The sequence below is a fragment of the Saimiri boliviensis genome, chromosome 1 (genome assembly GCF_048565385.1).
Source record: "Saimiri boliviensis isolate mSaiBol1 chromosome 1, mSaiBol1.pri, whole genome shotgun sequence".
NCBI classification, from domain to species: domain Eukaryota; kingdom Metazoa; phylum Chordata; class Mammalia; order Primates; family Cebidae; genus Saimiri; species Saimiri boliviensis.
Genome location: NC_133449.1, coordinates 175,884,266 through 175,906,963, shown reverse-complemented (window position 1 = coordinate 175,906,963; position 22,698 = coordinate 175,884,266). Strand labels below are relative to the sequence as shown.

General features: G+C 48.6%; 1 protein-coding gene and 1 non-coding gene across 3 annotated transcripts; one reads left to right on the top strand and one right to left on the bottom strand.

Annotated features, from left to right (window-relative positions):
* Positions 1-7,581: 7,581 nt before the first annotated feature.
* On the bottom strand, positions 7,582-7,688 carry LOC120365649 (U6 spliceosomal RNA). Its single transcript, XR_005580538.1, has one exon. It is a non-coding gene; the product is annotated as a U6 spliceosomal RNA (small nuclear RNA).
* A 9,295-nt stretch (positions 7,689-16,983) lies between these two features.
* LOC101053995 (transcription factor BTF3-like) lies at positions 16,984-17,472 on the top strand. 2 transcript variants are annotated; one of them, XM_074391207.1, is made up of 2 exons: positions 16,984-17,389; positions 17,426-17,472. In XM_074391207.1, the coding sequence occupies exons 1-2, from the start codon at positions 16,984-16,986 to the stop codon at positions 17,470-17,472; spliced, it is 453 nt and encodes a 150-aa protein (XP_074247308.1). The 2 variants fall into 2 exon arrangements, with proteins under 2 accessions (XP_074247308.1, XP_039326538.1); XM_039470604.1 differs by having other exon boundaries at positions 16,984-17,472.
* Positions 17,473-22,698: the final 5,226 nt, after the last annotated feature.

Here is a 22,698-nt window from a genome sequence, read left to right as displayed (position 1 = left end):
TTAACCATCAAGGAGAGTTCTCCGCATTCTCTGCTTCCTGGGATCACTAACTCCCGGGTTAGTCTGGAGCCTGTATGGTTGATTGTGAGAGCCTAGGTCTTGTGCCGTTACCCAGCCACTGGGAGGCTGGCAAAGGAGTACACATGGTACTTTCAGCCTCTACAGAGGGAAATGGGCTCTGTCTCAGAGATTACCATTGGGTAATTTGCCAACACAGGAAGAGGGCTCAGATCCTGGGTAGCCAAAAGAAAGAACGAAGAATCAAGTAAGATATAAGTGTTGCCGGGCGCGGTGGCTCAAGCCTGTAATCCCAGCACTTTGGGAGGCTGAGGCGGGTGGATCACGAGGTCAAGAGATCGAGACCATCCTGGTCAACATGGTGAAACCCCGTCTCTACTAAAAATACAAAAAATTAGCTGGGCATGGTGGTGCGTGCCTGTAATCCCAGCTACTCAGGAGGCTGAGGCAGGAGAATTGCCTGAACCTAGGAGGCGGAGGCTGCGGTGAGCCGAGATCGTGCCATTGCACTCCAGCCTGGGTAACAAGAGCGAAACTCCGTCTCAAAAAAAAAAAAAAAAAAAAAAAAAAAAAAAAAAAAAAAAGATATAAGTGTTAAAGAGGTTTAAAAATATATTAAGCTTGGGGGCTGGATGCCATGGCTCACACCTGTAATCGCAGCACTTTGGGAGGCCAAGGCAGGAGGATCACTTGAGGCAAGGAATTGGAGGTTGCAGTGAGCTATGATCATGCCTCTGCACTCCAGCCTGGGCAACAGAGTAAGATCCTGTCTCTAAAAAAACAAACAAACAAGAGAAAGAAAGAAAGAAAAGAGAGAGTCAAGCTCTACATACCTGCCAAAGATGATGATGATTATTATTTTTTGAGATGGAGTTTTGCTCTTATTGCCTAGGATGGAGTCCAATGGCACCATCTTGGCTCACCACAACCTCCGTCTCCTGGGTTCAAGCAATTCTCCTGCCTCAGCCTCCTGAGTAGCTGAGATTACAGGCATGTGCCACCATGCCTGGCTAATTTTGTATTTTTAGTAGAGATGGGGTTTCTCCATGTTGGTCAGGCTGGTCTCGGACTCCTGACCTCAGGTGATCTGCCCACCTTGGCCTTCCAAAGTGCTGGGATTACAGGCACGAGCCACTACGTCTGGCCAAAGATTATTCTTATTCATTCATAAGTATTTCTGCAGATATGGAGAGGACAAAGATGTTGTCCTTGCCCTCCAAGAAAACAGAGTACACTCAGGGAGTAAGAAGACATGGGTCAGATGACCCCTGTTTCAGGCAGAGAGTGATGACCTTTGTGGATTCAGAGTGCCCAGATTACATGGTGATTAACTATGAAACACTAGGTCTCAGAGGGGTGGGCAGTATCTGGAGACTTCTGGGACAGCCCAACATTTTCTTGGAGTTGGGTGGTATGTCAAATGCTCTCTGTATCCTGTGCGTCAATACACTCATGTCTTACATAGACCCAGGCCAGAAGAATTCTGTCCATACATGACTGTTCTCTGTTGATAGCTATTGTCATTTCCCTGCTTAGTACCCAATTCCCCTCTTCTGGTAATAACGCCCTATCTCACCTGGGGAACTACTCTTGTCATTTTCAGTTCATGTACTTCAGGTGGAATTAATTCCCTGGCATGAGAGTCCCAGGTGAATGTAGCCTGGTCAATCAGAGCTGTGTACTGCATTATGCACCATGCATAGTTGCACAGTGGTTGGCTTACCCAAGCCAAGCCATGAGGAGGTCCAGTCAGAGCTAATATCAGATATTCGAGTGAACAGAAAAAGATGCTCTTCTTTTCCTGGATTGGCAGATATGAGAGCATCAGCAGCTGCCAGCAGCTGTCTTGCCACCAGAGTCTGAGAACAGGGCCAACTCTAAAGAAAGCAAAAGTGGAAAATGGCCTGGTCCAATAACGTTTTTGAGCCCCTGATCAAACTGTACCTGATGCCCCGGAATATTTCCAGTATATAAACAAAACCAACCAACAAATAAATAGGTCTATTTTGCTTAAAACAATTTGGATGAGGTTTTTGTTTGTTTTGTGTGTGTGTGTGTGTGTGTGTGTGTGTGTGTGTGTGTGTGGTTTTTTTGTTTTGTTTTGTTTTTTTTTTTTTTTTTTGAGACAGAGTCTTGCTCTGTCACTTGGATGAGTTTTATATCACTTGCAGCTAAAAAGGTTCTAATTGGTTCTCACCCACACACCCTGTCAAAGCACCAGTCCAGAGCCAAGTCCTTGGAAATGTCCACAATGAAATCAGCAGGGGGTCTTCTTGCTGGTCCAGTAGTTCTTCAGAGCCCCACAGTAAGGCAAGTTCCCCACCATCCTCCCACTATACAAATGAGAAGACAGAGAGTCAACTGACCAATGGCCAGGGCTATTCAGCAGCAATCTAGAGACCAAGTCTCTGGATGAAGAAACTCTGGTACCATTCCCCAGCCTCATCAAAGCTCTGGAATAAGCCCACAGAAGCCAGTCTAGGGAGGTACCGCCTGGAAACAACCTGATCATATGGCGGGGGCAATGGTTGATAGGGATATCTGGCCAAGTATATTTATTGTCTATGTGGAGCTGAAGAAACTAACCTGGGTCTATTATGAAATATTTCTTGAGTAAGCATAGGGCCAGAAAAAAAATAATTATTATTTTCTGGCATCATGGTAATACTCAAGCTGAGAGCCCGTGGCCATTCTTGGCCCAGGACACCTCAAAGACAGTCTCCAGGGAGACTAGTCCCTCACGACCATGATCCAGAACCCAAGGGGGCCATGGGCACTTGCTGAACTTCATCACTCACACCGGTGAGTAGTAAGCTAATCATGGTGCTTGCCCTTAATGTCCAGCCCTTCACATTGATGCAAAGAATTACCCAAACCTTAAGGGAGCCACACTTTTTCCCAAGGAAAATATAGAGGCGAGTTTCTATTAGAGATGCAGTCAGCTCCATCCCTTCTATGGGTTGAAGACCTAGGCCAGGGAGACTGACACGAGGTCCCATGAATTAGAAGCATCTCAAAAAGGGATCAGACTGGGATTTTCCCTGCCACTCCCTGAAAACAGCCTGCCAATCCCCCAGCAGTTCTGAGCTAAGTCAGTTACACAGGTGGAATGGATCTGGCACCAGCAGAGAGATCTGTTCAAGCACAGGGGCCCTGGTTATGTTGTTGTTGTTGCTGTTTTCTCTGTGCCTGTGCTTACCCAAGCACTGGTTATATCTACAGTACCATGTAATAATGTTAGCATCATATTGGAGCCTCACTGTTCTCGTACATTATTAGAAAAATAGGCTTTCCGACCAGGTGAAGTGGCTCATGTCTGTAATCTCAGCACTTTGGGAGGCTGACATGAGCAGATTGCCTGAGTCCAAGAGTTCAAGACCAGCCTAGGCAATGTGGTGAAACCCTATCTCTACAAAAAAATACAAAAAAAAAAAATAGCCAGGTGTAGTGGCTCACGCCTGTAATCCCAGATACTTGGGAGGCTAAGACAGCAAGATTGCTTGAATCTGGGAGGCAAAGGTTGCAGTGAGCCAAGATTGTGCCACTGTACTCCAGCCTGGGCAGCAGAGTGAGGCTTTGTCTCAAAAAAAAAAAAAAAAAAAGAGAGAGGCTTTCTGGCCAGGTGAAGTGACTCATGCCTATAATTCCAGCACCTTAGGAGGCTGAGGCAGGCTTAAGTCCAGGAGTTCAAGACAAGCTTAACCAGTCCCAACTATTTGGGAGGCTGAGGCAAGATCACTTGAGCCCAGGAGGTAGAGGCTGCAGTGAGCCAAGACTGTGCCACTGCACTCCAGCCTGTGCTGCAGAGTGAGAGTCTGTCTTAAAAAGAAAAGAAAGAAAGAGAGAGAGAGAGAGAAAGAAAGAGGGAGAAAGGAAGGAAGGAAGGAAGGAAGGAAGAAAAGAAAGAAGGGAGAGAGAAAGGAAGGGGAGAGAAAGAAAGAGAAAAGAAAACAAAATGAGAAAAATCAGCTTCCGATGATAGTCCCAGCTTCAAATATCCTTCTCAGTTGTCAGACTCCATGTTTGGATTTGAGTTGTGAAATCACAGGCCCCACTGAGGAGAGTGTTGCCTCTCGGGTTTAGGACCTGGTATTGCATGTGCTCTGCAGGCCCCACACACATCCTCAACAAGCCAGAGCTCAGCGGAGTTGGTGAGAAGGTTAAGAATAGAGCTCAGAGCTGGGCGTGGTGGCTTACACCTGTTATCCCCGCACTTTGGGAGGCTGAGGTGGGTGGATTACCTGAGGTCAGGAGTTCAAGATCAGCCTGGCCAACACATTGAAATCTCGTCTCTACTAAAAATACCAAAAAAAAAAAAAAAAAAAAAAATTAGCTGGGCATGGTGGTGCATGCCTGTAATCCCAGATCCTTGGGAGGCTGAGGGAAGAGAACCGTTTGAGCCCAGGAGGCAGAGATTGCAGTGAACAGAGATCGCACCGTTGCACTCTAGTCTGAGTGACAGAAAGAGACTCTGTCTCAAAAAAAAAGAAAAAGAATAGAGCTCATAAAAGGCTACATGAGCAGCGTTTCTGAACCTCTTTTAGAGTTAGCAGCATTTGCAGCCTGAGAAATAGGTGATGTCGCCTTTCACCACCAATATAAGTAGTTCTAGAAACATCACCTGAAGTTTCAGCCATTAAAAGTTTGTGCTGTTGGCCAGGCGCAGTGGCTCAAGCCTGTAATCCCAGCACTTTGGAAGGTCGAGGCGGGTGGATCACGAGGTCAAGAGATCGAGACCATCCCGGTCAACATGGTGAAACCCCGTCTCTACTAAAAATACAAAAAATTAGCTGGGCATGGTGGCACGTGCCTGTAATCCCAGCTACTCAGGAGGCTGAGGCAGAATTGCCTGAACCCAGGAGGCGGAGGTTGCGGTGAGCCGAGATCGCGCCATTGCACTCCAGCCTGGGTAACAAGAGCAAAACTCTGTCTCAAAAAAAAAAAAAAAAAAAAAAGTTTGTGCTGTTAAAAAAAATTAACCCCCTGGTAAAATCACCTGAAAACCGTTCAGCAGTAGCCTCTAAAGTTAAACATAGGCATACCGTATGGCCTAACAATTCCATTCTTAAATATATATTCTCAGCAGAAAGGCATACATATGTGTCCCAAAAGGCATGCACAATTTGTAATAGTCAAAGCTGGAAACAACCCACATTTCTATCAACAGTGGAATGAATAAATTGTGATGTAGTCATAAAATATAGCTCTGAGACTGAGAAAAGTATTGGGATAAATCTCATTGAGCAACAGAAGCCAGACATAAAAATAGTACATACTATCTGATTCCATTGACATAAAGTTCACAAAAAGGCAAAATTAATCTATGGTGTTAGAGGCCACAATACTGATTATCTCAGGGGGCAGCGACTTGGAGAGGGCAGAAGGGGCTTTGATGACACAGATGACACAGATGATTTCTGTGTCACAGATGTTTCTGGTGACACAGATGATGGTTACTCAGGTGTAATCACAGGAGCTGTATATTTAACTCATGATTGGTGCACTTTTCTATAAGTACAGTCCTTACATTGCTCAGTGATGGGGATACATCCTGAGAAATGTATTGTTAGGTGATTTTATCGTTGTAGAAACATCATAGGGTATACTCACACAACCCTCAGTGGTACAGCCTACTATGCACCTAGGTTGTAAAGTATGGCCTATTGCTCCTAGACTAGACTACAAACTTGTGTAGCATGTTACTATACTGAATACTGTAGGCAATTATAACACAATGGTAAGTATTTGTGTATCTGGCTCATGCCTGTAATCCCAGCACTTTGGGAAGCCAAGGCGGGCCGTTCACAAGGTCAGGAGATCAAGACCATACTGGCTAAGATAATGAAACCCCATCTCTACTAAAAATACAAAAAAAAAAAAAAAAATTAACTGGGCATGGTGGTGTGCGCGCCTATAGTCCCAGCTAGTTGGGAGGCTGAAGCAGGAGAATTGCTTGAACACAGGAGACGGAGGTTGCAGTGAGCCAAGGTCGCACCACTGCACTCCAGCCTAGGCGACAGGGCAAGACTTCTTCTAAAAAAAAAAATTTTATATATATATATATATATATATACACATATACATACATAGAAAAGGTACTGTAAAAACACAGTGGTAGGCCAGGCATGATAGCTCACACCTGTAATCCCAGCACTCTGGGAGGCCAAGGCAGGTGGATCACCTGAGGTCAGGAGTTCAAGACCAACCTGGCCAACTGTGGACAACATAGCAAAACCCTGTCCCTACAAAAAATACCAAAATTAGTCAGGCCTGATGGTGCATGCCTGTAGTCCTAGCTACCCAGGAGGCTGAGGTGGGACAATTGCTGGGAGGTGGGAGGAATGAGCCTGGGAGGTTGAGGCTGCAGCGAGCTGTGATCACACCACTGCACTCCAGCCTGGGCAAAAAAGTGAGACCCTGTCTCAAAAACAAACAAACAAAAACCACACACTCAATAAAAAAATAAAAATAAAATAAATTTTTCTTTCAGATTGGGGGCAGTGATTCACATCTGTAAATCCCAGCACTTTGGGAGATCCAGGTGGGAGGATCAGTTGAGGCCAGGCGTTCAAGACCAGCCTGGGAAACATAGCAAGACGCTGTCACTACAAAATTTTTTTTTTTTTTTTTTTTTTTTGAGACGGAGTTTTGCTCTTGTTACCCAGGCTGGAGTGCAATGGCGCGATCTCGGCTCACCGCAACCTCCGCCTCCTGGGTTCAGGTAATTCTCCTGCCTCAGCCTCCTGAGTAGCTGGGATTATAAGCACGCACCACCATGCCCAGCTAATTTTTTGTATTTTTAGTAGACACGGGGTTTCACCATGTTAACCAGGTTGGTCTCGATCTCTCGACCTCGTGATCCACCCGCCTCGGCCTCCCAAAGTGCTGGGATTACAGGCTTGAGCCACCGCGCCCGGCCCAAAAAATTTTTAAAAATAATAGCTCAGTGTGCTCAGCTACTCAGGAGGCTGAGGTGGGAGTCTGAAGTGGGAAGATTGCTTGAGCCCAGGAGTTTGAGGGTGCAGTGAGCAATGACTGTGCCAGCATAGGCAGCAGAGACAGACCATGTCCCAAAAAACACATTTTTCTTTCTTCAACAATAAATTAACTTTAGCTTACTGTAACCTTTAAACTGTTTCAACTTTTTTTTTCTTCTTCGACTTAATTGTAAGTTCAGGGGTATAGGTGCAGGATGTGCAGGTTTGCTATGCAGGTAAACGCGTGCCATGGTGGTTTGCTGCACAGATCATCTTATCACCTAGCATCCACCAGCTATTCTTCCTGATGCTCTCCCTCCCTCCACCGCCCCCCGACAGGCCCCAGTACGTGTTGTTCCCCGCTCCATATGTCCATGTGTTCTCATCATTCAGCTCCTACTTGTAAGTGAGAACATGCAGTGTTTGGTTTTCTGTTTCTGTGTTCGTTTGCTGAGGATAATGGCTTCCAATACTATCCATGCCCCTGCAAAGGGCATAATCTTGTTCCTTTTTATGGCTGCATAGTATTCCATGGTGTATACGTACCATATTTTCTTTATCTAGTCTATCACTGATGGGCATTTAGAAAAATACGGAATGCTTCATGAATTAGTGTGTCATCCTTGCACAGGATCCATGCTAATTTTCTCTGTATTGCTTCAATTTTAGTATATGTGCTGCTGAAGTGAGGACTTTAATTTTTTGACTGTTGTAAAAACACTTACCTTAAAACACACATGGTACAGCTGAACAAAAATATTTTCTTTTCCTTTTCCTTTTCTTGTTTTTAGACAGCTCACTCTGTTGCCAAAGTGTCACAATCTTGGCTTACTTCACAGCTTACTGCAGCCTTAACTTCCCAGGCTCCAGTGATCCCTTCGCCTCAGCCCCTTGAGTACCTGAAACCACAGGCACATGCCACCACGCCCGGATAACTTTTGTATTTTTTGTAGAGACAGGGTTTCACCACATTGCCCAGGCTGGTCTCAAACACATGGGCTCAAGCAATCTGCTGGATTACAGGTGTGAGTCACCATGCCCAGCAATTTTCTTTCTTTCTCTCTTATTCTATAAGCTTTTTTCCATTAAAAAAAAATTTTTTTTGAGACAGAGTTTTGCTCTTGTTGCCCAGGCTGGAATGCAATGGCACCATCTCAGCTCACCACAACCTTCACCTCAAGCAATTCTCCTGTCTCAGCCTCCCAAGTAGCTGGGATTACGCACACTGTCACACCAGGCTAAATTTGTATTTTTAGTAGAGACGGGGTTTCTCCATGTCGGTCAGGCTGGTCTCAAACTCTTGACCTCGGGTGATACACCCGCCTCAGCCTCCCAAAGTGCTGGGATTACAGGTGTGAGCCACTGCGCCCAGGCTGGTCTCGAACTCCTGACCTCAAGCAATCCAACCGCCTTGGTCTCCCAAAGTGCTGGGATTACAGGCATGAGCCACCGTGCCTGGCTAAAATTTTTTATATTTTACCTAAAATTTTTTTTGTTAAAAACTGAAACACAGGCCGGGCGCGGTGGCTCAAGCCTGTAATCCCAGCACTTTGGGAGGCCGAGGCGGGTGGATCATGAGGTCAAGAGATCGAGACCATCCTGGTCAACATGGTGAAACCCCATCTCTACTAAAGGTGCAAAAAATTAGCTGGGCATGGTGGCGCGTGCCTGTAATCTCAGCTACTCCAGAGGCTGAGGCAGGAGAATTGCCTGAACCCAGGAGGCGGAGGTTGCGGTGAGCCGAGATCGCGCCATTGCACTCCAGCCTGGGTAACAAGAGCGAAACTCTGTCTCAAAAAAAACAAAAAACAAAAAACAAAAAAAACTGAAACACAAATACATGTTAGCCCAGGCCTACACGAGGTCAGGATTGTCACTATCATCATCTTCCACCTCCGCATCTCATCTCACTGGACGGTCTTCAGGGACAATAACACACATAGAGCCGTCATCTCCTAGGATAACAAGGCCTTCTTCTGGAATCCCTCCTCCAGGACATGCCTGAGGCCATTTTACTAAAGTTAACTTTTTTAATAAGTAGGAGTACACTCTAAAATAATGATAAAAATTATAGTACAGCAAATACATAAACCAGTAACGTAGTCACTTATTATCAAGAATTATGTACTATACATGGTTGTATGTGCTATACTTTACAGGACTGGCAGTGTAAGTTTGTTTAGACCAGCATCACTACAACTATGTGAGTAATGTGTTGCACTGTGACATTACAACAGCTATGATGTCACTAGACAATAGAAATTTTTCAGTTTCATTATAATCTGGTTCGTTGTTGACTGCAATGTCATTATGCAGTACCTGACTATATATTATATTTCAACACAAAGGTTTACTTAAAAAAATAAATAGCGCCTGGGCGCAGTGGTTCACGTCTGTAATCACGGCACTTTGGGAGACCAAGGTGGGTGAATCACCTGCGGTCAGGAGTTCGAGACCAGCCTGGCCAACATGGTGAAACCCCATCTCTATTAAAAATAGGAAAAAAGGCCGGGCGCGGTGGCTCAAGCCTGTAATCCTAGCACTTTGGGAGGCCGAGGCGGGTGGATCACGAGGTCAAGAGATCAAGACCAACGTGGTCAACATGGTGAAACCCCATCTCTACTAAAAATACAAAAAAAATTAGCTGGGCATGGTGGCGCGTGCCTGTAATCCCAGCTACTCAGGAGGCTGAGGCAGAAGAATTGCCTGAACCCAGGAGGCAGAGGTTGCGGTGAGCCGAGATCACGCCATTGCACTCCAGCCTGGGTAACAAGAGCGAAACTCCGTCTCAGAAAAAAAAAAAAAAAAAAGGAAAAAATTAGCCAGGCACAGTGGCAGGCGCCTGTAATCCCAGAAACTCAGGAGGTTGAGGCAGGAGAATTGCTTGAACCCAGGAAGCGGAGTTTGCAGTGAGCCAAGACCATGCCATTGCACTCCAGCCTGGGCCACAGAGTAAGACTCAGTCTAATAAGTAAAAAAATAAATAGCTCCTCTGACCCTACTGCATGAGAGAGTTCCATGGAGAGCCCAGAAACTGAGCACCTCTGTGGTGTCTTCTGCGGATCCTTAGTTATTAGGTTTTCCAAAGTCCTAAAACCTGATGTCAGCAACCAGAGCTGTGGGGACACAGGAAAAGGGGGAGGTGGCTTAGTGTCACTGGGCACACAGGAAGCCTGCAAAGGGCTGGCCCTGGCCCTGCCTGAGTATATATATATACAGTATAGACAGTATAGACCACTGTCTATACTGAGCTGAGGTCAGCTCCCCACAAGCCTTCCAAGAACCTTGATCTGCTCAGATAAACCCCGTCCTGAGACCGCTAGAATAAAAAGAAGAGAGCATCTTACTGTAGGTTAGGGCAGGAGTGGGTAGAGGGGCTGAATTGGGCCCACATTAGACTGGGCATTGAGTCCCAGCTTCACCAGTCTTTCTACGTTGTTTGAGCTCTCCCAGATTGTCAGCTTCCTGCTGGCCACGCTCAGCAACACCCAGGGCATGTTTCCAGTGTTGTTCACCTGAGCGGGGTGGGAAGGCAGGAGTTAATGGCCCCACCTGCACCATGTCTCAGGGAGGAGAGCTTCCCACCCAAATGTCTCGATAAAAGAAGAGGGATTCATCGGACCATTTCAATGCCAGGAGGCCCTAAGAGTGCCTTGCACACAGCAGGTGCCTCTTCACGCTTTTTGAAAATCTAAATGGAATAAAGTTTGCAGTCCTAGGTTTGCCTTAAAGCCACATAAGCACCTACTCTGTGGGCTAAAGAAGCCTCAAGGTTAGGCCCAGAGAAAGCAGAACCTGCCTTAGGCCACGCAGAAGTCCCTGGTGGTGGCTGAGTTTTTGGAGAGCACAGTGGCAGCTTGAACAACTAGTCAGTGAAGTCAGAGAGAAGCAGTCACCTTCCTATTGCCCTACTTTCTCCCCACGTACAGATGGGCAAATTGAGTCTTAGAAGAAATAGATGGCTAGTCCCTGCCTCACAGCTACTCTGTTGAATCTTGGATTAGTGCTGTGCTATCACACCCACTCCTCTAATCGCCCTCTCCTTCCCCAGTACTGAGTTTCTTCACAAAAGCATCACTGCCTACTCACACCCACCCATCCTTTGCCTGCCTCTAGAATAGGGGTCAGCAAACTGTTTCTGTAAAGGGTCAGATGGTAGATCCTTTTGGCTTTGAAGTCCATAGGCCCATAGATTTTCTGCTGCAGCTTCTCAGCTCTGCCTTGCAGTGTGAAAACTGCCACAGGAAACATGTAAATAAACAGGCATGGCTGTATTCCTTTATTTATGGATGTTGAAGTTTGAATTTCACATAATTTTACACATCTGGCCAGGCGTGGTGGTTCATGCCAGTAATCCCAGCATTTTGGGAGGCAGAGGCAGGTGGATCACTTGAAGTCAGGAGTTCGAGACCAACCTGGCCAACATGGTGAAACCCTGTCTCTACTAAAAATACAAAAATTAGCTGGGCATAGTGGCCCACGCTTGTCATCCCAGCTACTCGGGAGGCTGAGGCAGGAGAATCGCTTGAACCTGGGAGGCGGAGATTGCAGTGAGCCAAGATCACACCACTGCACTCCAGCCTGGTCAATAGAGTGAGACTCCGTCTCAAAAAAAAAAAGGAAAAACTATTCTTAGCACATAGGCTGGACAAAAATGGGTAGCGGGCCAGAGCTGGCCTTCAGGCCACAGTTGGCCAATTCCTTGTTCTAGAACGTGCCATCCTGGGGCTCAGACTCCCCAGAGTCACTGAGGCTGTAAGTCATGTCCTACCATATAGGTGTTATGAATGGTGAGCTGTTCTGGTTTGCTCAGGAATGAGGGTTTCCTAGGATTTAGGTTTTTTGGTGCTAAAACCAGGACAGTCCCAGGCAAACCAGAACAGGACAGTTGGTCATCCTAGGTAGTAATCTTTAACCCAGAGAGGGCCAGGCTTCAGGAGCCAGCTGGCCAGGGTTCAAGTGTGGCCCCCCCCAGGGCGTGCTCCAGGCACTGCCTTGTCCTTGTGGTTTGTGGCAGGGCCTTGTCCCATTTGGGCTGGCCCTCTGCAGGGAGATGCCCCCTCCTCCATGCAAGAAAACCTCTGTGGTCTGGGAGCTCTCAAAAGGCAGGAAGTTGAATCATCAACTCCGGTAACGTCTCTGTCGTCCTGTGGGTCTGCCCGGGGAGCTCAGGGCTCCAGGCCCAGGGAGCTGGCTCTGTGCTTTGTTTGCTGCTTTCTCTGAAGAGGAAAGCTCCAGAATGAGGCTTCTAGAGAAATGAGAGCTGTTGAGTCAGATGGGGAGGAGAGCTGGATGTCAGGTTGACCAAGACTCTCACCCAGCTCTGGCCTGGTCTTGCTTTGTGGCCTTCAGTGACTCTTTGCATTTTGGCTTTGGCTTCTACCACAGAAATGCTGATTCTTGAAATCCTCTTAAATTAAGAGTATGAATGATGACCAAAGTGGGAACACCCCGGGTTCTGGACAACTCATTTCAGCTTCACTACCACAGATGCAGGTTGCTCAGACACACATCCCTGCCTCCTGCTTGCCTGGGAGAAGTACCTGACCAGCCTCCCCAGTTCTGGCTGCAGGGGTTTTAGGAAGGTGACAAGTCTGGATTTAGGGAGATGGAGGAGAGGGGCAGAAAAGGAGGTTCAGGTTAAAGATGGGTACCCACAGATAACAATGGTAAGCATACCACCTGTTGTCTATTAAGCACTCAGGATGTGCCAGCCCTTGAATGATCTCATTTGATCTTCACAATGACTAAGGATTATCATCATTTCCATTGTATAAGTATGGCAAATGAAGCCCAGAGAGAATAAGTACCTTGCTCAAGCTACATGTGTGCCCAAGCTCACACAGCTACCATGTGGTACAGTTGGCATTAACTTTAACTATGTTAGACTGTGGCTTTGAGGGCTGAGGGCTCAGGAGGCTCACAGGTAGCAGGGGAACGATGGGAGGAATGAAGGGGACAGGTAAAAGAGCCGACCTGGGCACTCTGCTGTAGACCAAATGAGCCCAGAGAAGTCTAGAGGAGGTCGAGGAAGAAAGTGTTCTTTCTTCCTGGTGCTGCATAGGGACATCCAGAGAATATTAAGAAGTCTGGGGTTCGGCCGGGCGCGGTGGCTCAAGCCTGTAACCCCAGCACTTTGGGAGGCTGAGGCGGGTGGATCACGAGGTCAAGAGATCGAGACCATCCTGGTCAACATGGTGAAACCCCATCTCTACTAAAAATACAAAAAAATTAGCTGGGCATGGTGGCACGTGCCTGTAATCCCAGCTACTCAGGAGGCTGAGGCAGGAGAATTGCCTGAACCCAGGAGGCGGAGGTTGCGGTGAGCCGAGATCGCGCCATTGCACTCCAGCCTGGGTAATGAGCGAAACTCCTCCTCAAAAAAAAAAAAAAAAAAAAAAAAAAAGAAGTCTGGGGTTTGCTGGACTTGGAGACCATATTCCAGAACCAGGGATCATGAGGACACAAACCCCAGACTGAACCCTGAACCCCTTGAGACCATTTGGAGAATCTGTCGAGGGCTTGAGGAGGAAATTGGATACATAGCAGGATTTTGCTACAGAGCAGAACTGAGCATGTACCCTCTGAGCAAAGACAGCCCTGCTCCAAGGATGCCCCTGGGTGTCTTTGTACACCCCTCCCCAACCCAGCATGGGTGCCATGCTCAAGGTTCAGACAGGGGACCACAAGCCCCATGCTGCACCAAAGCATAGTGTCCCTCTTCCCCTTTGAGGGAGGGGACAATGGGAGCTTGGCAGAGTTTGACCACCCTTAGCAGAGGACCACACCTATAAAGGGCCAATAGGGCCACTGATGGGCTGTGTTCCTGAAGTGGGGTCAACCTCCAACTTGCTGTCCTCAGTAACACAGCTGGTAGACATCTCTGAGGAAAGAGGTCAACCTAGCTGCCCCGATCAACTGACTGGACCCCTAATGGGCTCAGGTCAGGTTTAAAGACGCCTTCTCTCCTATTAGCATCAGGTTCAAAGCCAGACTTAGCCAAACCCTAGACATTCCTTACCCTCTCTGGGGAACTATTAAATTCTCCATAAAGCCCTTAATTTAAAAAGCATTTTGTGCCAGGCATGGTTAGTGGCTCATGCCTCTAATCTGCCAAAGTGGGTGAATCACCTGAGGTCAGGAGTTCAAGAACAGCCTGGCCAACATGGTGAAACTCTGTCTCTACTAAAAATACCAAAAAAAAAATAATAATAATAAAAATAAAAATTAGCTAGGCATGGTGGCGAGCACCTGTAATCCCAGCTACTCGAGAGGCTGAGGCAGGAGAATTGCTTGACCCCTAGAGGCAGAGGTTGCAGTAAGCTGATATTGTGCCACTGCACTCCTGCCTGGGTGACAGAGTGAAACTTGGTGTCAAAAAAAAAAAAAAAAAAAAAAAAAAAAGGCCTCTTGTTCTGTCTGCCATGTGGGCCCTGACCAGAATTAGTGCTGTGGGCTCCAGGTTTTATTATCCAGAGGACCTGCTAGGGCCAGGCCTGCACTGATGTTTTCAGGTGGAGGAGGGGCCTGGAAGCTAGGGGAGGCTTGAGGCTAGGCCCTCACTGGGTCTGCACTGGGCAGCCAGGCCCAGGAGCCAAATCATGCTCTCAGACATTTGGCTTCCATTATCTGAACTATTTGGGGTAGCCCCAAGCTAGACTTGATTACTGAAAACCTGAAATAGTTCCTTATCAGACAGGGCTAACTCACCCTCCCAGATGAGTCTTGTTGGGACCTCAGGGTCTGGCACTGAGCACACTTGCTCATCCTATCCTCCAGTCCCTTTGGCAGGAAAGTAGGAGCACCTCAGCACTTCTGCCCAGAGCCTCTGCACAGACTCCAGGGGCACCTGTGGGGCTGAGGACAAGTGGCAGCCCAGTGCCTCTGGCTGGGACTGACCCAGCCCTCTTCCCTGCCCCGGCTCCTCCCCATGGAAGAAAGAGCAGAACAGGACTGGCTAGTTGAGGACACCGGGGACTGGGCCTGCCTGAGAGTGACAGTTCTGGGCCTCTCCCTGCTCCCTGTGAGTGCCAGCCTGGGTGTGGGGCCCAGGAGGCTCCAGTGCTTCCCCAGTCCAAAGGTCACTAACAGCCCAGCAGCTGGGAGTGTGTGGAGGGGGCGGTTCTCCAGCCAAGGAGGTGCAGGACTAAAGCGAGTGTGGGGAGAGAGGAAGAGGCTGAGCTTCTGGGACCTAAGAGCCACCCCTGGGCAGGGCGGGGCCATTGGGGCTGCCTTAGATTCCCCCACCTCTCAGCCTGCAGCCTCAGGGCTAAGCTCTGCAGAGGAGACCTATCTCCTTCAGCCCCCTCCTGCCTTTAGGGTACAAGTCTCCTGAAGGACTTGAGTGAGATGTCAGCAAGCCACAGGCTGTCAGGCTCTTGGCAGTAAGTCCTGGCCCAGCGACTGGAGACTCACCGCAGAGTCCCTCCTTGGGGCATCTGTCCTTATCAGGGGTGGATGCTGTCAGACTTGCTAATGATGGAATTTCTGGCATGTGGCCGGTGGGCAAAGGAGACCCTTAGGCCAGGGAGCCATTTGCAATTCCCTCACATGGCTCCAGCTGTGGCTCATGCTCCATTGCAGCCACGGTCACTGGGAGGCCAAGTGGACTCCATGGGGCTCCAAATGGTGGGAGGGAAGTCCTGGGAGACACAGTGTGGCCCAGATGCCCCTGGCATGGGGGCATCCATGCACAGGTGAGAAACTTGGGCAGGGAGGGTGAAGAGGAAATTTGGAAATGGCTGAGAGGCTGGACTCAAGGTCTCCTGGACTCGAACTGAGTTCAAGTGATCACCCACTTCAGCCTCCCAAAGTGCTGGGATTACAGGTGTGAGACATGGCGCCCAGCTGGACTCTCGGTCTCCTGTTCCCTGATCCTGGGCTTGGCATGGAGCAGGGAGGAGGCTGAAGGGAACAGGTACAAAGATGCCCACCTAGGCACTGTGTTGTAGATTAAATGAGCCCTTGGACTGAAAGTCTCAGAAATCAGAGAAAGAGGCCGGGTCTGGTGACTTGCACCTGTAATCCTAGCACTTTGGGAGGCTGAGGTGGGAGGATCGCTTACACCCAGGAGGTCGTGGCTGCAATGAGCCATGATCATGCCAATGCACTCCAGCCTGAGTGACAGAAATAGACCAAAGGACTGGCACTTCCAAGTCAGAGAGAGCTCCCTGAAGAGATGGGCCTGGTAACTGCAAAAGAAAGCAGTTGAGACAGACAAGGGGACTGTGGGAGCAAGAGTCTGAAGGTGTGAGCAGGAGGGCAGGTGTGAGGACTGGTGAATCACCGGGGAAATGTGTAGAATGGCTGTGGTGATGAGGTGGCAAGTGGTGGAGAGCTCTGCCCTGAGCTCCATGCCCTTCCAAGCCTTTGCCCATGATTATGGTTGAATTGTGGCTTCATGCCACATACACAAAGATATACACTAAAATCCTGACCTCTTTTACCTGTAAACGTGACCGTATTTGGAAACAGGGTCTTTGCAGATTTAATAGTGTTAAAATAAGGTCATCAGAGTGGGCCCTACCGTGATTTGATTGCTGTCCTTATAAGAAGAGGGAAAGTTGTTGCTGGGCGCGTGGCTCATGCCTGTAATTCCAGCACTTTGGGAGGCTGAGGCATGCGGATCACCTGAGGTTGGAAGTTCTAGACCAGCCTGACCAACATGGAGAAACCCCGTCTCTACTAAAAATACAAAATTAGTGATGGTACATGCCTGTAATCCCAGCCACTCGGAAGGCTGAAGATGAAGAATCATTTGAACCTGGGAGGCAGAGTTTGCAGTGAGCTGAGATTGCACCATTGCACTCCAGTCTGGGCAACAAGAGCAAAACTCCGTCTCAAAAACAAACAAAAAAAGAAATCTCCTTTAGCTGCCATCTTGCGCCCCCGAGTGTGTGCGCCTAATCTCAGTTGGTCCACCTGAGACCCCCCCCCCGCCGAGCACCAACGCTAGTCCACCTCGCGGCCTCTTATCGGCTCCAACAAGATGAAAGAAACAATCATGAACCAGGAAAACCTCGCCGAACTGCAGGCACAAGTGCGCATTGGTGGGAAAGGAACTGCTCGCAGAAAGAAGGTGATTCATAGAACAGCCGCAGCTGATGATAAAAAACTTCAGTTCTCCTTAAAGAAGTTAGGGGTAAACAGTATCTCTGGTACTGAGGAGGTGAATATGTTTACAAACCAAGGAACAGTGATCCACTTTCACAACCCTAAAGTTCAGGCATATCTGGCAGCAAACACGTTCACCATTATTACAGGCCATGCTGAGACAAAGCAGAAGACAGAAATGCTACCCAGCATCCTAAACCAGCTTGGGGCAGACAGTCTGACTAGTTTAAGGAGACTGGCTGAAGCTCGGCCCAAACAAACTGTGGATGGAAAAGCACCACGTGCTACTGGAGAGGAGGAGGAGGATGAAGTTCCAGATCTTGTGGAGAATTTTGATAAGGCTTCCAAGAATGAGGCAAACTGAATTGAGTCAACTTCTGCAGGTAAAACTTGAAGAAGTTACTGCGAGTTGCTATTTTATATTATGACTGCTTTTTAAGAAATTTTTGTTTATGGATCTGGTAAAATCTAGATCTCTGATATTATTAACCCCAAGCCCCTTGGACACTGCAGCTCTTTTTAGTTTTTTGCTTATACACAATTCATTCTTTGCAGCTAATTAAGCTGAAGAAGCCTGGGAATCAAGTTTGAAACCAAGGTTAATAAAGTTCTTTGCCTAGTTAAAAAAAAAAAAAAAGGCGCGGTGGCTCACGCCTGTAATCCCAGCACTTTGGGAGGCCGGGGCGGGTGGATCACGAGGTCAAGAGATCGAGACCATCTTGGTCAGCAAGGTGAAACCCCGTCTCTACTAAAAATACAAAAATTAGCCGGGCATGGTGGTGCACGCCTGTAGTCCCAGCTACTCAGGAGGCTGAGGCAGGAAAATTGCTTGAACCCAGGAGGCGGAGGTTGCGGTGAGCCGAGATCGCGCCATTGCACTCCAGCCTGGGTAACAAGAGTGAAACTCTGTCTCAAAAAGAAAAAAAAAAAAAAAAAAAGGAGAAGAAGAAGAAGAGAAAAAGTTGTTGAGATGACAGATACCACAATTATCCTGATTTGGTGTTATACATTGTATACATGTGTCCACATATCACCTGTACCCCAAAAATAGGTACAACTATTATGTAGCAATAAAACATTTTTATTTTTTAAAAAAGAGGACAAAGTACAGTGGCTCACACCTATAATTCCAGCACTCTGGGAGGCTGAGGCACGAGGATAGCTTAAGCCAGGCGTTCAAGACCAGGCTGGGCAACATAGTGAGACCTCATCTCTACAAAAACATTTAAAAACATTAGCTGGGCATGGTGCCTGTGCCTGTAGTCCCAGCTCCTTGAAAGACTGGGCAACTTGAGCCCAGAAGGGCAAGGCTGCAGTGAGCCATGATCATTCCAGCACACTCGAGCCTGGACCACAGAGCAAGACCCTATAGGGAAGATGAGCAGGTGAAAATGAAGGCAGAGACCGGAGTTATGCAGAGTTAGTTATTCCAGCTACCAGAAGCTGGTAGAGGCAAGGCAGGATCCTCCCTTGAAGGCCTTGGAGGGAGCGTGGCCTTAGCCACAGTTCTGTTTGGAACTTCTATTCTCTGCAACAGTGGGAATAAGTGTCTGCTCTGTAAGCCCCCCTGCCTGTGGCACTTTGTTACAGCAGCCCCAGAAACCTGACCCAGCCAGCCTGCTCCTGCTGCCCAGCATGCCCTTCCTTCACCCCTCCAGCTGGTTTCTTACTGCCTTCAAGCCCCATCACCTGCTCGAGGCCCTCTTCTGTGTGCCCCCAATTCTGGACACTTTTCAGTAGACCTGTAAGGTTTGCTGGCCAGCCTGTCTCCCTGGCTAGACTACAGGCTCCTTCAGGGCAGGCCTGACCTGTGCTAGGGCAGCATGATACCTGATGTGGGGTGAATAAAGGAATGCTGGAAGGGCAGTGGGCCCCTATGAGACTGGGATATGCCATCTACTCCTTCAAAGCCTGGCTGAGGTCGGGCTAGGGACATGGCAGTGCTCAGAGAGGTCACAGCATCGTCCACACAGGCTATTCCCAGCTCCGCCACTCTCTAGCTCCCTCTTGGTGCCATGTGAGTCTGAGGAACTTGGGGAAATTCCTAACCTTCCCTTTCAATTGAGCCATTGGCCCTTGGAGTTAACCACAACATAATTGCTCAGGTCCCTCCAACAAGGGGACTGTGTCTGTGGCTTGATGAGTCATGCACACCACTCCATCCCACAACCTTGGGCAGGACTTGGGGCTGGGGACAGTGCCAGCCAGTACAGGCAAGGAGCTTGGACATCCCGTTACCCCACCCGAGTCCCCAGGAACAGAGTGTACCCAAGGCTTCAGGACAAAAATCTGGAAGCAAGGAGACGAACTGAGATCGGAGTGATGAAAAGGAGCCGACAGAGAAAACAGCGAGTACAAAGGCCCTGAGGCAGGAACGAGCTTGGCATGATCGAGAACTGAAAAGAGCAAAGGGGAGGCTGCAGCACAGTGGAAGAGAGGTCAGTGATAGGACATGCGATTAGACTGGGCCCACTGGACAATCCAGGATAATCCCTCCCTCTCAAGGCCCTTAATTTAATCATAGCTGCAAAGTGCCTTCTGCCATGTCAGGGAACGTATTCACAGGCTCTGGGAGTGCAGCATAGACATCTTCAGGGATGGGCATCACTGTGCCTACCGCAGTAGCGCTCTCACCCTCTTGTCTGTCTCTCTTGCTCTATTGCTACATTTCTATTTACCTATCTACCTACTTATTTGAAGCTGACCATGGATCTATTGACCACAATTTCTCTCTTTTCCTCCCCCTTTATCAAGTTTCAATACGTTATTTATCAATCTATCATTTTTCTGTGGCTTTGATCTTTTACTGTGATAACAGCATCACCCCTCAGCCATCTATCTAATAAACTAAACTTTAAACTCAGTCTATCATTTAGTTGTCCACTGTCCATGATGAATTATCAATTTAGCTCCACTTTGCACATGTGTTACATATATGAACATTTTTTCTCAATGTCTGTTGAGAGGATCAATAGATGTAAGTCCAATAAATATGCACTGAGTGCTGGCCATGTGCCCATTGCTATGTCATGTGTGTGTGAAATAAGGGCCTTTTGACACCCCCAGTAGCCATAGAGGGTCCTTTTTCATCTGATCATCATCCCCATCAATGCTATGATTGCCAATCCCTGCACACTGTCCAATTTTGTCATCCACACTGGAACATTTTTTTTATTCTTGAGATGGGGTCTTGCTCTGTCATGCAGGCTGGAGTGCAGTGGTGTGATTATTGCTCACTGCAGCGTCAACCTCCCAGGCTCAAGTGATCCTCCCACCTCAGCCTCCAGAGTACCTGGGATTATAAGTGAGTGCCACCATGCCCAGCTAATTTGTTTTTGTTTGTTTGTTTGTTTGTTTTTTGAGACAGAGTCTTGCTCTCATTTCCCAGACTGAAGTGTAGTGACACGATCTCGGCTCACTGCAATTTCAGCCTCTCAGGTTCAAGCCATTCTCCAGCCTCAGCTTCCTGAGTAGCTGGGATTACAGGCATGCACCACCACACTCGGCTACTTTTGCATTTTTAGTAACGACGGGGTTTCTCCATGTTGGTCAGCCTGGTCTGGAACTCCAGATCTCAGGTGATCTGTTTGCCCCGGCCTCCCAAAATGCTGGGATTACAGGCGTGAACCACCGCGCCCAGCCTAATTTTTGTATTTTTTAAGATATAGAGTCTCACTATGTTGCCCAGGTTGGTCTCAAACACCTAGACTCAAGCTAACCTCCTGCCTTGGCCTCCCAAAATGTTAGGATTACAGGCATGAGCCACTGGTCCTGGCCAGGGACCATTTTTATATAAACTTTCTAGTGAAATCCCAGCTGCTCTAGTCTGCCTTTTGCCTACTAGCCTCCTTGAGTATGCATAAATAATGCAGACTCATTTTAACTTGATGTTGATCTTACATAAAGTGTGGGTGGAAAAGTATATCTGCTGGGCAAGCATCTTGTGCATCAAATAACAAATCTTAAAGCTAAACGGAAATTATTTTTAGGTTGTCTGGGCAAATAGCACAGAAGGTGGGGGACTCCGGAGATATGACCTCAGATGTGACACATGCAGACACATGACACACCACACAAACACACACGCATGTGGGTATGCACAAATGCACCTTCTCTCTTCCTTCTGCCCCCACACTAGCAGCTCCTTCCTGGCTTCCTCCGCCCCTCACTCACACAAAGGGCCAAAGCAAACACTTCAGCACTGAGTCATGTCCTACCTCATCGTGTTTCCAGCTTAGGAATCTCACCTCCCCACCTGGGCTGTGAGGTCTTCTGGGGCAAAGATGGTGTCTGCTTCTCCTTAGGTATGCCCTTCTAGCCTGGCCAGCCAGAGGACTGGACTCCTAGGAGCTGACTGCCCTTTCTTGAGCTCCGAGGGAGGGCAGTTGAGGATCAGGGAGGCAAGGGAGCTAGATGCCCATTGGTAGATGCTCTCCAGGGCAGCCCCTACAACCCAACACAGTCCCCTTTGCCCCCCAGGAGTCTGCGTCTCCTGGCCAACCAAGATAGCAGGTAACGTAGGTTTCCTCTTTCTGTAGCACTCTCCTAGAGGAGCTGCGTTAGGTAGATAATCTGCCTAGAGCTGGCCTAGCTACCTAGAGCTCACCTCGTTTAACTCAACAAGAATTCTCATTTCCAAGCATCTCCCTTACACGGGCATCCAGTGCCAATTTGTGTTCAAGCCTCTCCCCAGTGCCGGGGATGGAGATCCAGCACATTTGGAGGCAGCTCACTGTGAGCCAGAGCCACAGGTCCCAGCCTATCCGGGAGTCACAGTGCCCAGAGCCACCCCAGCCTCACAAGTCACTGTGCCCAAGGCCCTGAGGGAGGAACAACTTGCTCACTAGTGCCTGAAGAAGACTCCCTCCCGATGGAGCCACCTTGTACCCTGGAGACATTCCGAGCAGTGGGAGGCTGATCAAGGCCAGGACACCATCAATGAAACCTTGACTGGGGTGAGGCGTCCCAGGGCCAGGTGGCCTTGCTGTTTCTTGCCCCACACTGAGCCCTGATCTGTCCACATACACTGGTTAGAATCCAGTGTCTGCCCCCTCCCATCATGTGGTATGCTCAGGGCAGGAACCGCATGTGTAACACATCTCTGTAGCCTGAAGCCAGCCCAGCGCTTGGCCAAAAGCTACTGTGTGTGGAGCACAGACCTGCCTTTGAGCACCGCCTGCACCAGCTTCCCTGCAGGCCTAGAGCCCAAGCCCTGGTCTCAGGCAGCCTCCACTTCCCTTGAGGCCAGCCCAGAGCCCCAACTCAGTGAGTTCTCACGAACTGTGTAGAGTCCACCAGGTAATGAATTGTGTCCCCTCTGCTGTCTCAGGAGCCAGGCCGGGCCAGGTATTCTCAGACTGAATTCGTTGGGAAGAAAGGGCACTCCACCTGCTGGAGGCCGCGCTGCTCAGAAACTTTCCTCCCACACAGCCTCCCAGCCCCAGGCCGCCCACCCAGGTCTGAGCAGGCCAAAGGCCAAGCGAGGCTTTTCTGTGCCCCTGCTGGAACCCAATGTCCATGAGAAGGCTCTGGAATACATTTACGATCTGAGACTGGTCCAGCTGAAACAGCTTAGAGAAACCTTAACCCT